Source organism: Choristoneura fumiferana, chromosome 8 (assembly GCF_025370935.1).
Source record: "Choristoneura fumiferana chromosome 8, NRCan_CFum_1, whole genome shotgun sequence".
In the NCBI taxonomy this organism is placed as follows: Eukaryota; Metazoa; Arthropoda; class Insecta; order Lepidoptera; family Tortricidae; genus Choristoneura; species Choristoneura fumiferana.
This window is the reverse complement of record NC_133479.1, coordinates 6,926,241-6,942,768: the sequence shown is the minus strand read 5'-3', so window position 1 is coordinate 6,942,768 and position 16,528 is coordinate 6,926,241. Positions and strand designations below refer to the sequence as shown.

The 16,528-nt window shown below is 36.6% G+C and overlaps 1 protein-coding gene across 1 annotated transcript in view; it reads right to left on the bottom strand.

The window, feature by feature from the left end:
- LOC141430253 (chitooligosaccharidolytic beta-N-acetylglucosaminidase-like) overlaps nucleotides 1-16,528 on the bottom strand; it is a 29,169-nt gene that overhangs the window by 5,097 nt on the left and 7,544 nt on the right. Inside the window, 9 exon segments of the mRNA XM_074090862.1 lie at nucleotides 165-400; nucleotides 1,482-1,717; nucleotides 3,269-3,454; nucleotides 5,210-5,351; nucleotides 5,526-5,859; nucleotides 6,100-6,308; nucleotides 12,655-12,754; nucleotides 12,757-12,851; nucleotides 16,082-16,182. Coding sequence (XP_073946963.1) covers nucleotides 165-400; nucleotides 1,482-1,717; nucleotides 3,269-3,454; nucleotides 5,210-5,351; nucleotides 5,526-5,859; nucleotides 6,100-6,308; nucleotides 12,655-12,754; nucleotides 12,757-12,851; nucleotides 16,082-16,182 — 1,639 coding nt within the window.

The window sequence follows — 16,528 nt, the reverse complement described above, 5'->3', positions numbered from 1 at the left end:
GATAGTTAATTCACCGAATAAGTTACCTAATAGTACAAGTAGTTAACTCGAGGGTTAAAGGTTTTACAGACGAGTTTAGTTTTAAACACTGCTTTTCATTTCAGATGCGGGAAAATTTAACAGCTAAGCTCTATTAATTTGGTTCACGGTTTATAAAAACTTACCTAAAACGAATGAGTCCACATACTCCGTCCACATAGCTACTTCTCCACCCAACACGCCAACGTCGCTGGGCAGGGTGTGAGCGTACATTCGCCGCCAGTTAGCAAATCTGGTGTTGCCCCAGAAGCCGTGATCCAGATACCAAACGTTCTTTGGAACAGATATGACCTGGTACCCCAGTCTGAGGAGCTGGATGAGCAGGGGGCTCTCTACGGGCTCCCATACTTGAATAACGTATCTAAAGAAAATATGCAAAAGATGAGATATATTATCAAGAACGAGACTTAAAAATGTGGACAAGCCGAGAGACCGAATGGAATGGCGTGCATTAGAAAAGACGTCAGCATTTAGAGGCATAGCAGGTAGTGGTTGAAGATAAAGAGAGAATGGAATCTAACTGGTCTGACGGCTGGTCTTTTAGCGGGTTTAAGGAACATGAAAACGTCATCATCTCAGCCGTAGAACGTCCACTGTTGGACGTGGACCGCCCCCATAGACCATGCAGTTCTTCGGTTGGCAGCGGCTTGCATCCACCGTGAACCCACACATACATACATGTGTACTTGACAACGTATTATAACTAATTTAAATACGCAACTGCTAATCACGGTAAATATTTTATTATTTAATTAACATATTAAATAAAAAATAATCAGGTTAAGTTTGTTGACATAATTAACTTAATGCACAATTACAAAAACATTTGCACAAAAGAGCACTCACAAACGAAACGCGTTTTAAAGTACCAAGCAAACTTGAGTAATGTCGAAATAATGCGTGAAACTGTTAAAAACATTAACACTAATTTGAAGTGTTCAACGCTTTAATTAGAATATCTACGGAGCCGAACAAGACCAAAGTACACGCCAGGGTCACGAGCAACATGAATTATGAATACGGCATAATTATGAGTAACAATGTGTAATGTTAGTTATTGTTATTGTAAAGTTTACTTAGTAATTCTTTCATTCGAAGAACGGTGTATTCATTTGGGCAAGTGTAAGTCTATTTGTTAGAGAGAACAGTTACTACGTACGAAAAACACTAAACCCAAAAAATTATTACCTTACCTACTCATTAAACGATACAAAGAAAAATTAAAACAATGAATCACACATAGTGTAACCTCTCTTGTATAATTCAATCAAAATCGATATTAAAGAAAAAAAACTAAAGAATTCAAAAATCAAAACTGTCACACACAACCCGCTTGAAAACAGATTTTAAAATGTTTGTGCCGATCGCCTATTGATGCTGGCTGCACTAGTGCCTCATGCTTCTATTACTCTCAATGGAATAATTACAAAAACAATTCTTACCTATCCTTATCCAGATATCTCTGTATCCTGTGTGCCTGCGTGAGTTCAGAGGACCACAGTATAACGGGTTGCGGGTCTTCTCCCGTAGTTTCCTTCAACTGCTGGTCCCAAACTAGAAGAGCACGCGCGTGGAACTCTGCCCAGAGGCGAATAAACCCCTCCGTGTTGATCTCAAAACCTTTGTTTTTCATGTAGTTGATAATTTGCTCAGTCGAGTTCCAACAGCCAATGAAGACCTTGAATTAAGAAAGTATGCAGCTTAAAACTTTGTAGTCGTAGTAGCCTTGGCTTTGTTTGACCCATGACCTATCAAGCAAAGAGTCGTGGGTTCGAGACCGGGCCCGCACCTCGAGTTTTTCGGATTTTTTGTGCGAAATTAGAGACATTTGAAATTTCCCCTTAACTATAATATGCTGAAGGTAGACATCGTGAGAAAACTTGTACGTGTTGTAATTCGTTACAAAATTATTTATGTACGAAATAAAGATTGTAATAGCTGTACGCAGAATTATCAGCGCAATGACATTGACACAACCTTAATGTCATACGTCGGTTCACACGTGGTGAGGATACCAAAAATAATTTTGCAGAAACACAATGACACATGGTGACAAACTCATTTTTAACGACAACAGTTACGAGAATTCTTTCAGCTACCTACAGATGTAAAAACATCAGATGTAAAAACTTACACATTATGTATGTAAACTCTGTATTGTACTGTACAGTCAGCAACAAAGATATCAATACAGCCAAAGTGCAAAAAATATGTATACACGACCTTAATGTTCAGGTAATAAAGTCCTGTATACATATTTTTGGCACTTTGGCTATATTCATATATTTTTGCTGACTGTACAAAAAAAGAAACAAAAATACATTTGGTACAATACTTATAATAGTAATCAGTATAATTAAACAAGATGGAACAATAACAATACAATACAATGACGCTTTATTGTACACCAGAAATAGTAAGCAATACATAAAACAGATAACAAACAACACATCACAAGCAATAACGTGATAAGAACGTGGTATTTCGACGGGTTTGAGGAAGACACCTCGTGAATATATTTGCTGATGTCGTAGGCAGATGGTGATATAATGATCAAGGAGCGGAATTTCTCATAGCAAAAATCAAACATCAAAGGGATTGAGCATAAGTTTTATCGACTATTCCAGTTATCGATGTTATTGAATCGACTCTTCTTGTTATCGCCTTGTAACAAAATTCTTTAACATTTGACCTCTTTGATAAGCGACTTTCATCTCCATATTAAAATAAAATAAATCGCGTCAACGTCACAAATGACATTTATGTCGCTTGAGTTTTTCTTAGTCATTCCCGTGTTATTAAAATGGTTAATCTTAAAAGAAAAACGATTGACAAATGGATTAAATAACATCCCTTACTTATTTACAATGAAGATTCTTCAATGATATACTGCTCTAAATGTTAAGTTAATTTAAAGCAGCTCAAGCTCTTTATATTTTAATTGGCTTATGTATCATCTAAATTTATTTATATGCAACTGTGTCATATATGCTGTTTGTTTCCCAAATAAATAAATAAACTTACTTAAAAAGCGCTATTTTAAAAGTACCTACTATTTCCTGTTTTATTAATTACTGAAATATTTATCGATAGTCGATAAAAATTATGTTCAATTCCTTTGACGTTTGATTTTTGCTATGAGAAATTCCGCTCCTTGATAATGATCCTAGATTAGTAAGAAGTAATAGGTACTAGAAACGTTTTAAGCTCCCTGAAGTTGATCACCTACCTCGTCACCTCCCATGTGGAACAGAGCTGGTCTTGGAAGTACTTCAGCCAAGTCTGTGTACAAGTCTTTAAGGACCCTGTACAGGGCAGCATTGGCGGGGTTCAACTGGCCGCAGGGAGGCTGTATGCAATACTGACGCCAGTTCTTATTGTTCACGCACACAGCCAAGTCTCCGTAGCCATTTTCCTGAAAGAATAAAGATTGTGTTAAATAGTGTTTTCAACATCCATAAAATATAATTTATAAATCTTACAACTCGATTTCTGCCCATTTCTAATAGTCCGATTAACTTGGAAACTTGTTTCGTATATGTTAATCCAATGACAATATAAGGGCTGTAGAGGTGTTAAGGATGTTTTTTTTTTTCATTAAAACTTGATTTATTTTATGGACCATACTTTATTTCACGTAGGAGAAATGAGTAATTCGAGCTAGCTACAGTAGCCTGCAGATTGATGTTTTGACGTTTAGAAGCACCTTAATTTTAGTCGTAGATTGATTGTAAAAAGACTTCGATGACTTAGGTAACTAACACAATAGGCTATTAACAGGCTAATTGCCGCACTTGCAGACGTCACTAAATATTTAGTCGATCATAATCATAATCATAATCATCACTACTTATTGTGTGTTTATAGTTTCTCCATGTCTGTCTGTCTGTCCGTCCGCGGCTTTTCTCAGGGACTAAAAACGCTAGAAAGCTGTAATTTTGCACAAATATATAATGTAAACTATGCCGACAAAATGGTATAACAAAAAATTCAAAAAAAAAGTTTTTAGTGTACCTCCATATTCGTAAAGTGAGGGTGTATTTTTTCTCATCCAACCTTGTAGTGTTGGGTATCGTTGGATACACGGAAGAATAAAATCAAGAGGTCTTTTAAAACCATTAGGAGACTAGGGGTTGCTCAAAGGAGTTTTCGATTCAGTGATATTTGTATGGTGGTAAGTATATCAAACTTACAAGGAAAACTATAATGGTTAAGTTTTCTTGAGAATTATTAGTAGTTTAAGAGTAAATAGCAGCCTAAAGTATAAAATATACCCAAACTTGAAATATTCCGTACAAAATACGAAATCCTTAGAAAAATATTACTTAATTTTTTCGCAATGGCTACGGAACCCCTTTTTCGGGCGTGCTGACACGCTCTTGGCCATTATTTTTAAATAATTTGCGTATTTCAATGCCGAACTGATGGTTTTCAGTGGAGAATCATTATTATGTATTTTATTAAATATGGCAATGATTACGGAACCCCTTTATCGGGCATGTCCGACACGCTGTTGGCCGTTTTTTTTAATGATTTGAATATTTCAATGCCGAATTGATGGTTTTCAGTAGAGAGTCATTATTATTTATTTTATTAAATAACCAAACAAAATACAAAGTACCTACAGAAAATTATTAAGTATTTTCAGATGGTTCCAAGGCACTACGCAGGAAACGATACATACTGCACATTATTTCTAATTCATTTTAATATTGTTCCCAGAAACCAATGGAACGGGTTGCACGTTATTTATTTATCGATCGTATTCAACACTTCCCTGTTTTAAATTTTTCCTTTCATTAGCTTTAATTAAGCTACGCTAGCAATGAATCGTAATTTTGGCTCATTCGTAAGTTAAAACATAGGAGGACATCGAAAGAGAATCGGCATTTAAATAAACCTAGATAGGTAGGTAATCTCGCAATCAAAATGGCGATTTAAAATATGATTAATTTTCTGACAATCACATATCTGATCGTAGATAGTGTTTTAACGTAATTTCAATCTTATTTTTCATCATTATCATCATCTCAGCCGCAAGATGACATTGTCCATACCCAAGGATTTCTACGACGGTCAGATTGTTGTTACCAATGGTTGTTGCCAACGGTTTTCCAATGTCGTGGTTGATCATGGGCTGTATTTAAATTAATGATTTAGTTCAGTTTACCTTTCCCCACTGCCATCCGTTGCCGGCGTGCGCGGGCGCGTCGATCTCTATGACAACGCGAATACCACGCACTTGAGCGTACTGAATCAGTTCTTTGACTTCTTCTGTTGTGTATATTTCGGACTCCGAGTAGGCCCCGTATCTGGAAAAACCGGTGAAGATTATCATTTCACATCCAATTGACTTGGTGACAATGAGACCTTATTGGGAGCAGTATTCTCATTCAATTTTTTAATCGTTTCATAAATGACGAAGTTGCGGTAACAAACTCCTTTTTTGAAGTCTGCTAAAATATGTAAGTGTAGGCATAACAAACCTTGTAAACTGTGGTACCCGTTTAGACTCTAGCGGAAAACTGTGCGAGTCTGTTGCATGCCAGTGGAAAACGTTCATTTTGGTAGCAGCCATGCCGTCCAGCGTCCTCTTAATATCCTTCAACGGTATGAAGTTCCTAGAAGTATCCAAAGTTAATCCTCTGTGCTTGTAGACTGGTCTGTCTCGGATCTTGGCGCCGGCAACCAGTCTAAGCCCACAGTTATGCTGGCTAGGGAAGTCCGGTCGATCTGATGCCACTAGATGGGTAAACGTTTCTAAGGCGTGACGAGCGCCGTAAATTGTTTCTGCTATGATGTGGACGGCGACCGCTCCTTCTGTAATATCAAATGGGACGTTGTGTGGTGTGACTGACCTTTTTTATTAATTTTATCATCATAGAATAGCTGGTAGCGTACTTTACAAAAAATGCCCAAGAGAATTTAGTCAACAAGATTCGACAAACTTAACTCTTCGTACTTTTAACCTTTCCATCTTTATCACATTAGTGTCATATTAGGAAATATTAACGCCTAGATCAAAATTTGATAATAATTAACATAGACATCCAGAGTTACCTTTGGTTTGTACATCTAACATGTACTGCTCATCGGTCGCCCAAGTGAGTTTGGTATCAGGCAATTTTACAGTCATGTGGACCACAACGGGTGTTTCTACAAGGTCAGTAACGTTTCCGCCGCACTCGGCCACCAAGTTAGCTGAGGCCACGTGGGTCATTTCTGCCAGTAATGGCCGTGCTTCGGCTGGGACATCGATGAGATCAAACCTTTGAAGCAATTGACACATTGGGTTAGAGCGGTACGTTATAAAGCTCATAGGTATGTACCTACATACCTATTCTATCACAAGATGTGTCGAATTATCGAGGGTCATTAAAGGATATAATGGTCTACATCTTGTCGAAAATACATCTGAACTATTGACTGTGAATCATTAAAAAAAATTGTATCAGCAGTTTTTACTTCGCGATTACCTTACTCCTACGGTTTTCCGTTACTTATGACTAAATTGTTTTTGTTCTTTTTTTCTGGAGGTATCGTCTTGTTTTTTTTAATGTAATTATGCTAGTTCCGGTACGTTTGATAAAAATAAAACTACATAATAATCATAGAATCACAATATTAAATTTCTCATTCGTTGCTTTTAGTGGTGATAGTGATACCGTTTAAAGCATTATTTAATTGTGTTTCACATCCGTTGTAGTTTTACATTGTCAATGATTATAATAAGAGCGCTGTGATCACCTAATGTAACAGTCACCTGGCCTTAGTATTTTACCTGTATGATGTGCTCAACATTAGGTGCTACCTCACGACACGGGCTTTACGTAGTCTGGTAGGTACAAATGGAGTAAGTATGTAATTTTTATCGTAATGTATTGCACAATGTACCAAACGAAAGTAGTTTTAATCAAACCAATTACAATGTACAGGATACAATGAACCAGTTGGACAGGTTCTTATCCATGATAAGGATAATAAAAACAGTACAACCTAATGAAAGAAAATTACCTCATTTAGGTATTTTTGTGCAAGCAGATGATTTTTAGGTTGGCTGGAGCCCGCATTTGCTCTCCTCTCTGTGTATTTATATTTGTTTTATGTGCAATAAAGAGTTTAGATACATACATTTTTGCTTGACTTTTTCAAATTAACAACAAAATCTTACCTAATCTGTTGCTGTAGGCGGGTTAAGACATCGTATTCATGTTAATATTTCTAACATGGTAATTTATTACGTGAAAACATGGAAAACAAAATAAACATAAATCTGACAACATGACCAAGTCAAGATCGAGCAACAATAACATTTAAGATTAAGATCCGCAATAAATTGTATAGCTTCCAAATCGGATAATTCGTTTATCTGAAAAAGTGGGCGGACGGGGTTCCAGAGCCAAAGGCGGCGATCACAACCCATTTGTGGTACTCATGGACCCGTAGGTCGTAGTACCGTTAACCCTTTCACAGCCCGGTCGTTCACCCAATAACAAATGGTTAGCCAATTTGCTAAATTCAAAGCAAATATTGGATATGAATACTTGAATAGCCGTCCGGTCGCTGACTTCATGTCTAGTTGTCACTTGTGAGCGCAAAAAAATATTTACATATCGCTTAGAGAGACAATACTTGAAGTTGACATTAGCATCATGATCATTGATCAGTTATATTTTTTGTGAAGTGGACAAAGTGTTTTACTAGTTTTGACAGGTACTAATTCATGAAATCTCACAAGGCTAATGTTAGCTAGATTTCGTGACTTTGCGACATATGAATGAGACAGAATCCTTTTTATTTGTTACAAGTACTTTTAACAAAATGCTGTGAAAAGTCTTTTCGTTTAGACGTCCACAACTTTTGATTTAGTACAATGTTAGATGCGCCAATCAACTTTTTTACCCACACTTTGGGCGTCTCCGGTGTTTCCAAAATTGCTTCTGGCTTTACCAAAAAATCGTACTGCCAACAAGATATTTCATGGTTTAATATGTTAAACTTATGTAGGATGGCATGTATTCATGTACACCATCTATTAAATTACAGAAAAAACATGTTTACTTAAAAAAATCTGCCATTGTTTGAAAAATGTTGCGGACAGCAGATTAGGTAACAGTTGATTGGCCCAGATAACATAGACGCGCTAAGTGATCCCGTCATCTACGTCTGAATATTATAAGCCTCAGTCATCACAATCGTTTTCACCATTTCTTTCTGTGACACGGTAAAGGATTTCAAATTTAGTTAATTAGAACTGAATTAGTAAATCGAAAATACAAACTGAGACATGGATGCAGAGAAAAACCAGAAAAAGAGACCAGCACTGGGAATCGAACCCAGGTCCTCAGCATTCCGTGCTGCGTGCTATATATAACCCCTACACCACTGCTGGACAGGAATCTAGACACGATTTTTTCCTATGCATACAAATCTCAGGTTGCTTATTTCTACTATGCTACTTAAGCAGCAGCACTAGTAACATCTATGTTACGTCGACAGACGTCACATTCTTTCGGAACTAACCGCTCACCCAGACAAGAGATGTCGCTACTAAGCAATCAAATTATGATTGGTTTTTTGGAGTCTTTTTGTATTTTTTATTTCAACTCCAAATTGGTTACTTTTACGGGTATCCCGTGAAACCATATCCTCAGCATTCCGTGCTGCGTGCTATAACCCCTACACCACTGCTGGACAGGAATTTAGACACGAATTTTTCCTATATCTCAGGTTGCTTATTTCTACTATCCTAATTAAGCAGCAGCACTAGCGACATCTATGTTGCGTCGACAGATGTCACATTCTTTCGGATATGGTTTCACGGGATACCCGTAAAGGTAACAAATTTGGAGTTGAAATAAAAAATACAAAAAGACTCCAAAAAACCAATCATGAATTAGTAAATCCCATAATATAACTATCTGATCAAAAACGAATATGATGGTTACCCTGACATTCCATGATACCAACTCGGGTAAAACTTGCGATGCACGTGCTTTTGAAACGAGTTCTGTAGTGTGTTCGAGAATGCTTCGCACTCGTTTGATGCTAGCGACGGCACAAGCACGCGGTTAGTTGTTTTTGGTTGCCCTATATTTAGTCCTCCGGCTTGGATGGCGCCCAGCGAATGCCCTTTATAAGAATCGTCTAGCACCAGTGGCGGGTATCGCTGTGTGGCTCTTTCCAACTTATGTGATGTGAAAGAGAGAGATTATGAATGATAGGAATAGCTTGACACGGTGCAGAAAGTTGGTAACCGTGTAAGAATCTGATTAGTAAACACGTGTGATTTACGATAGGTTTCACCTGGATTGTGGCTGCTTTTATCTATATCTAAAGGTTATCTGCACTTTATCAATACTTTAGTATCAATACCTAGTATCTTTTATGAAAAATTATTTGTGAAATTGTTACTTCACTTTTTTTAATATTAAAGTTTTTACCGAAAAACACCAATAAGATTTTACGAGCACGTTAACGTAATCATCAAATTGTAGTAAGAAAAATAATGCGTATATAGGATTCTATTTTGACTTTAGCTAAGGTTACGGCTGCACCTAAACAACGCAGAACAGGAGCTTCGCCAAGCGGAGCTTCGTCGACTCAGTATATGACACGTTTTATTTTTAAAACATATTACTCTTTTTTACCATTAATCATTTTTTTATGTGAAATCGTCATGTCTTATCTATTAGCCCATCATTTCCCCTCTCTATTCCGTACCAAATTTAGGATATTTTGCTTTCCAGGACACGCACAATTGCACGTAATTTTATTTGCATTGTATGATTCACGCTTGAGTTTGTTTTGCTGCGCTGGCGCCTGACGCAAGTTGTCAACTATCGCACGCCCCTCGCCGAGAATAGCACAGACGGTCGGGAGACACCTGTGCTATTATGTTTTGTACCAACGGCCGTTTCAGATGTCACCAAAAACATATTTCACTTAGCATTTAAAGAGTTTACGATTATGTTTATTATTATGGCCAATGAGGTGTCTTGTAATATTAGTCTAGTATTGGAGTTATTTGACGATGATTTCCTGAAGCCCCTGAACAGAGACTTGCATGCATTCTGGTCCAGGTCCTGTCTGTGCTATAGCTTCATGGCTCAGGCTACGTTTGAAACCTATTGTGATCTCTCGATATAGGTCTGTGAGAATATCTTATTTTTGTCCGACCGTCTCAACCTGTGGCCGTATCGTCACACGCGAGCGCTCGCGATCGCATTCATTCATCATCTTTTTCTACCCTCTCCTCTCGCCATACCGTTTGACAGAGAAAGAATTGGTGAAAACGCGTGTGATTCCAAGTGTGGTAGATAATAAGGCCTCTGTTCGAGATCGGGATGGCTTCTACTATCAGAAGCTCGTCATTTCAACATATTTTTGGTTTATGTACCTATCGGATCTTTGTAATTGTATCACGATCCTGATCCAAAGTTATTTACTTAGTTACAAAAACAGTGATTATATTTAAGTGTGTATATGTATAAAAGCAGAAAAAGGTTTTCAGGGTATTAATTTAATGAAAAACGTTGCAGTAAAAGACTGGGGTATGTACCTAAATTAGACATATTTTTACCTACTAACGCCCAATCGGCGCTGTTACATGCTACGTGTAAACCGTAGAAATTAAAGGTGTGTAGGTAAGGTATTGATGTAAAACATGAGTACTTAATGTAAGTAAAATTAACAAGCCATAAATTTAAAACTTGGGCAAGTTAACTCTTTTGCTTTATGTGTTAAACCTGGATTTTGCCCATATTTTCCTTCACTCACGTATGACATCAGATTTCACACAGCTTAAGCGCCGATTACATTGAGTCGTTCGCCGCATGCTGCATGCGGCGACCGCAAAAGTGTAAAGAACACGGTGGTAGTCGGCCGCATTTGGCGAGCGATGCCACCGCCGCCGTAGACGGACAGACTAATGTAAAGGCGACAGTCGTTCGCCGAAGTAGTTTGAAACAAATTCGGAGACCGCATTAGGTGAACGACGCAGTGTAATTGCCGCTTTAGTATTTGACGACTCTTTTAATCTTCAAATCATTATTGTACGCGTAGTTATTCATTTAAAAAAAAACATTTTATGTTTTTACTTATAACTATGTCTGTCCACACAATTTTATCTCTTTTCCTGGCATTTCAGTAAATACTGATTGGCTGTGTTATCTCATTGGGTTAACTTATTGACCTTAATGGCTCTACAATGTGATAACAAGTTATTTCTCTTTGCAAACTTAACTTGCAACCTACTTAAGATTATCGTGTTATTAAATACTTATAGTTATTAAGGTAAAAGACATTAAAATACTTGTGCAATAACTAAGTAAACAGCATCGACAATATTTTTTGGATATTGCAATGGTTTTGATATTTAAGAACTACCTATTTACTAGAAAAAACTAAATCTCGATGTAGTATTAGCTCATCTTTAGTTGTATCAAAATGAATGAAATTGTCAAGCTTAAATCAAGGTTAACGACACTTATCTAGATTTTTTCCAGCTATAGTAGCTTAGCTTAGTAGAAAGCTTGGAAACCCTACCTAATATTTAAATTATATTATAAAGTTAAATAAAATATAAACGATGTAATTATTATAGGAACACTATTTAATTCTTTACAACGAATATATTTTTATGAATGTATTTTTGATAGGTACAGCGAATCAATAACATGAAAATTACTGGAAAAATAATTAAAAATTTGTCAAATACCAAATAAATGTAATATTTTTTATAAAATAAATGACACAGCATTCACCAAGAATGGGGTTATAATAAATACGTAGTGACTGATTAGGATTAAGCATACTTTATAAGTTTATTATCTATAGTATAGGTCTCTGCACTCAAACTATGAACATAATAATATGATAGGATTAACCTTATGATTATATTTATTCAGTACTAGTGTTTACCTGCGGCTTCGCACACGTAGGGAAATCATGAGGTCTAGCAGCTGAATTGAAATTCCGCGATTAAAAAAAATCCCGTGGGAATTCCCGAAAATTAAATCGTTGTTTTCATTGACGTTACATTAAACACAATCATGGTCAAATTTCATGACTCTAAGCCCAGCGGGTGTTGTTTCGAGATTTTATCCCTATCCCGTGGGAATATCGGGATGAAAAGAATCCTGTAACGTTAATGAAAGCAACGAATTAATTTTCGGGAATTCCCACGGGATTTTTTTAAATCCCGGAATTTCAATTCAGCTGCTGGACCTAATGATTTACGTGTGCGAAGCCGCGGGTAAACGCTAGTAAATAATAAAGTTCTATTTTGGTTCCATCATCAATGGATGTGAAAATGTCATTAATTTAAAACAATATTGACACTCGGTGCCGTCATATTCCGATTGAGCTCCGACTTTTACCGATAGAAAACCAGCACTAGGTGAGTAACGAGGTTAAAGGGCTGTTTCACCACCATTGGTTAATTTTATTTGACGGATAAATGTGATGCCGTCTCCGTCTATTCGAACAAAACAAACAGAGACCGCATCACATTTATCCGTCAAATAAATTTAATCAATGGATGGTGCAACAGGGGTAAGGGTTAAAGGTTCCTACTAATAAATACTACTTTAAAGACAACAAGTCTAGACTTACCTCAAATAATTAGGGTGTATTTTCACAGTGTGCATGCTCAAGGCAGCGGTGACGGGCCGAGGCCATATGCCGCCGAAGCGGCCGCAAACAGTTCGACACAGTCCAGGCTGTCGAAAAGCGAAGAGTTGCCAACTGTGACGGGATTCTCTGTGCGCTGGCAACCCTCGTCCGGTACGCATTTGTAGCCCCATGATGGCCTGGGAAAAAAAACAAAATTAGTATTTGAATGCGTTCTCGGACAACTGGCCGGCATAAAGTTCACGAAGGATTTGAATGTCAGGGTAGAGGTATTTGTCCACCTAAATGACACTATACAACAGGATAATATAAAGTGACACCCTCTATTTCTTACTGTATATTATTATAGCACAAAGAGATAATTCAATGGCATTTTCTTTCACATAGCTTGGATTATTATGGCACTATTCTTAAGTGACATTCTTTCAACCACTGACTCGTTTCCAACTATGTACTAATTCATTATCAAATTCATTATCAAAGCTTGTTGAAAGCAGTGGAGAAACAGAGTAAAATTGTGAAATTCATTGATATTTGACGACCGAATCGAATAGCCTGATAGTTCGAGAACCTGACTAAAAAGCTTAATAGGCAGGGTCTTTTTTGTAGCAGAGGGGCAGTAAATAGGTAGTTGGGCGTTTTAAAAAAAACCCTGTACCCTTTTCTTTCAAAATGTAGGTATTTAATTTTTTCAGATAAAATTTTCTGAGTCAGTTTTGTGATGCCCATAATATCAGTATTATTTTATATTAGTATTATATATGTGTATGAAAAAAACATCACAAAACTGTCATTTTTTGGGACATTTTTTAACTATCTGAATCGATTGTGCTCTTGATTCCGAGTATTTCAAAATTGAAAAAAAGAAAAGGTACTTTTTTTGTGAAATGCCCAGGTATGTAAGAAAAATACGATTATTTTTGTTCTCGAGTTGAGAATGTGTGTAGTTACGTCGGTATGTATCTACATACATATATTTAAATATATATATTTAAGTATGTTAATTCGTTATGGAGTGGATACATAGGTAACTCAAACTTTGCTGACTTTGGGGCTTGCTCAATTGATTTCAATTCAATTGTCCTGTGATATTTATTTTTATGAACCTCCGCAAAGTACCTACCTACCTGTGTTATTTTTATTTGAAAAATGTGGTCATTTATTAAAGCTCGTCAAACAAACTCGGACTCTTAGGATCGCTTAGTTCGCGCGATGATCGCGCATCGCGTTCTATTAGGACGATGCCTTATCCAAAGCCCAATCACGACTTGCAAAAAAATCGTGGAGGCTGTATTACACTGTGAGGCGTGTGAGGTCGGAAAACAACTGAGTTTTAAAGAGTCATTCGAATGCCGCAGTGTGCTGCAACTTGCTCAATTTTTATTGCAGATCTAAATTGGTCTTAACTGGTAGAGGCGTGGCAAAATGCACCATAATAGCACTTAGTCAACATCATAACGGGACTCATTTGGGTCTGAACAGACCGCTTATCCTTACCCGGACAAACGCGAAATGCGTTATAATGATGTAGTTTGCATACATGTGACATTTTGTAATTATTTTACTAACTAATATTTAACTGTCCATGTTAAATAATAAGTAACAATGCTAAATTATTATTAATTGATATCAAAATATTGTTTTTATTCTGGTGTCTACTCCACTTATAGTGGTAATTTTATCAGAGTTGTGGTTTGTGGCAATTCTGAGCAATTATTCACAATCTGCCGCATATATCGGACAGCAATTGTATACAGATATAATATTGGTAATCAAGAGTATTTTTTTTTACTTCACAGTCGATAATAGTAAAGATAAATAAACATTTTACAGGCCTACTTATTTGTTTTAAAGTTAAAATTTTGTTTATAATTTTAATAAACTACCCTATTATACGCTTGGTTAATCAAAGGGCTAGTTTATGACAACTTGTAACAATTAAAAACAAGGAAAGTGAGATGACCTAACGCTAAATAATAATAATTATTTTTTATATCTTATTAATTAAATAACTAGGTAAGAATTGCAACACTCGCGTATTTAGCTTTTATTGTCTAAGTAAAAATAAAGTTTTATCTAATGTATAAAATTCTCGGGTCACAATGTTTGTGACCAAACTCCTCCGAAACGGCTTGTCTGTTTTTTTTTATGAAATGTTTTGTGTATATGTGGTAGTTCTAAGAATAGGACGTAAACTATTTTTCATACTTCTACGCGGTCTACCGTGTGTTCGTGCAGGCTCTAGTAGAAAGAAAGAAGGAAGAAAGAAGGTACATTACAAATCAATCAACAATTGTCTGCGATTAAAATCACATGTTCATTCCACTGTATCGTCGAGACTGAATCGTTTGTACCTATATCGTTTTCAATTATTCATGGGCTGCTGGCAATTGACGGTAATGGGATAATTAAACGACGGATCCGGGCGAATTAGACCAACTGAACAAGCTTAGTACCTACAGAAAAATCGTAATCGAAACAAACCAAACTCCGGCCCTATACTATACGAAGTGTAAAATTCGAACTTCGTATCTTGCCGTCTCGCTGAGGCTTTTAGCCTTTTATTATTTAATACAAGGGTGAGAGGGACGGTACGATACGAACGTGCATTTTCGAATTTCGTAGTAGCCCCCCTGTTTTGACTTTTGAAGCTGTGCTTTCATTGAGGCGTAGCGGGAAAGTAACATGCTGAGGACCGATGAAATCACAATATCACTCGAAAATATATCTACCTATATTGTATTTCGATCCAATTTATGAAAAGTGTAAACAAAGACGCCATTTATCCGACCACAGACAATTCAATGATGTGAAAACCTAGAACCTATTGCAAAATAATTAATCTGTTCAGTAAGTCGATTAATTTATTAATTGAATAGATCAAAGTATTTTTGTCTCTTTTATTATTTAAAATCCTTGATTTAATTCCGACTGTTTATTCAATTATAATAGCAGTAACTATTTTTTAATTTTATGGAAAGTAAATAAAAATCCCTTATTCATCCGCGCATTAACAGATTTTTTAAATGTCAAATTTTCCACCATCTCTACGCTAGTCTATGCCACTACAGATTATGTACATGTTTCAATCAAATAACGTCAGATTTTGACGAAGATTTTTCAAATGTAAAATAAAATATTGAAATCAAATGAATTTTGGTGAAAAAAGTGATTAGACATCTAGTTAAAAGACACGAATTATAGATAAATGTGTTATTGATTCGATCCAGTGAGTGTTTATACAAGAATTTTGATGAAATCGGTTTGTTTACACTTTTAATAAATTGTATAGGCATAACGTATACTATCCTATATTTGTTTTTTTTTTCTATTTTATCTGCAACTTTTGGGTTTGGAAAAGATAAAATAGAGAAAGATATACTAGTGCGTGACTTCTTCTTTAACTTACTCATGCAAACTGAACGCTTCGTTTTCAATGTTAACTGTATTCTCGTTGCAGCGAACTAGATGCGCCAGAAGCACCAGCAGCGCCCAGCAACTCGCCATTGCCTGCAAATTAAAAAAATATATATTTTGAGTTACATAAAGATCATCTTCATGATCATCATCCCAGCCTATATACGTCCCACTGCTGGGCCCAGGCCTCCTCTCAGAACAAGAGGGCTTGGGCCATAGTTCCCATGCGGGCCCAGTGCGGATTGGGAACTTCACACGCACCATTGAATTGCTTCGCAGGTTTGTGCAGGTTTCCTCACGATGTCTTCCTTCACCGCAAAGCTCGTGGTAAATATCAAATGTAATTCCGCATATGAATTTCGAAAATCTCAGAGGTGCGAGCCGCGGTTTGAACCCACGACCCTCTGCTTGAGAGGCGATAGGTCAAACCACCCAGAAC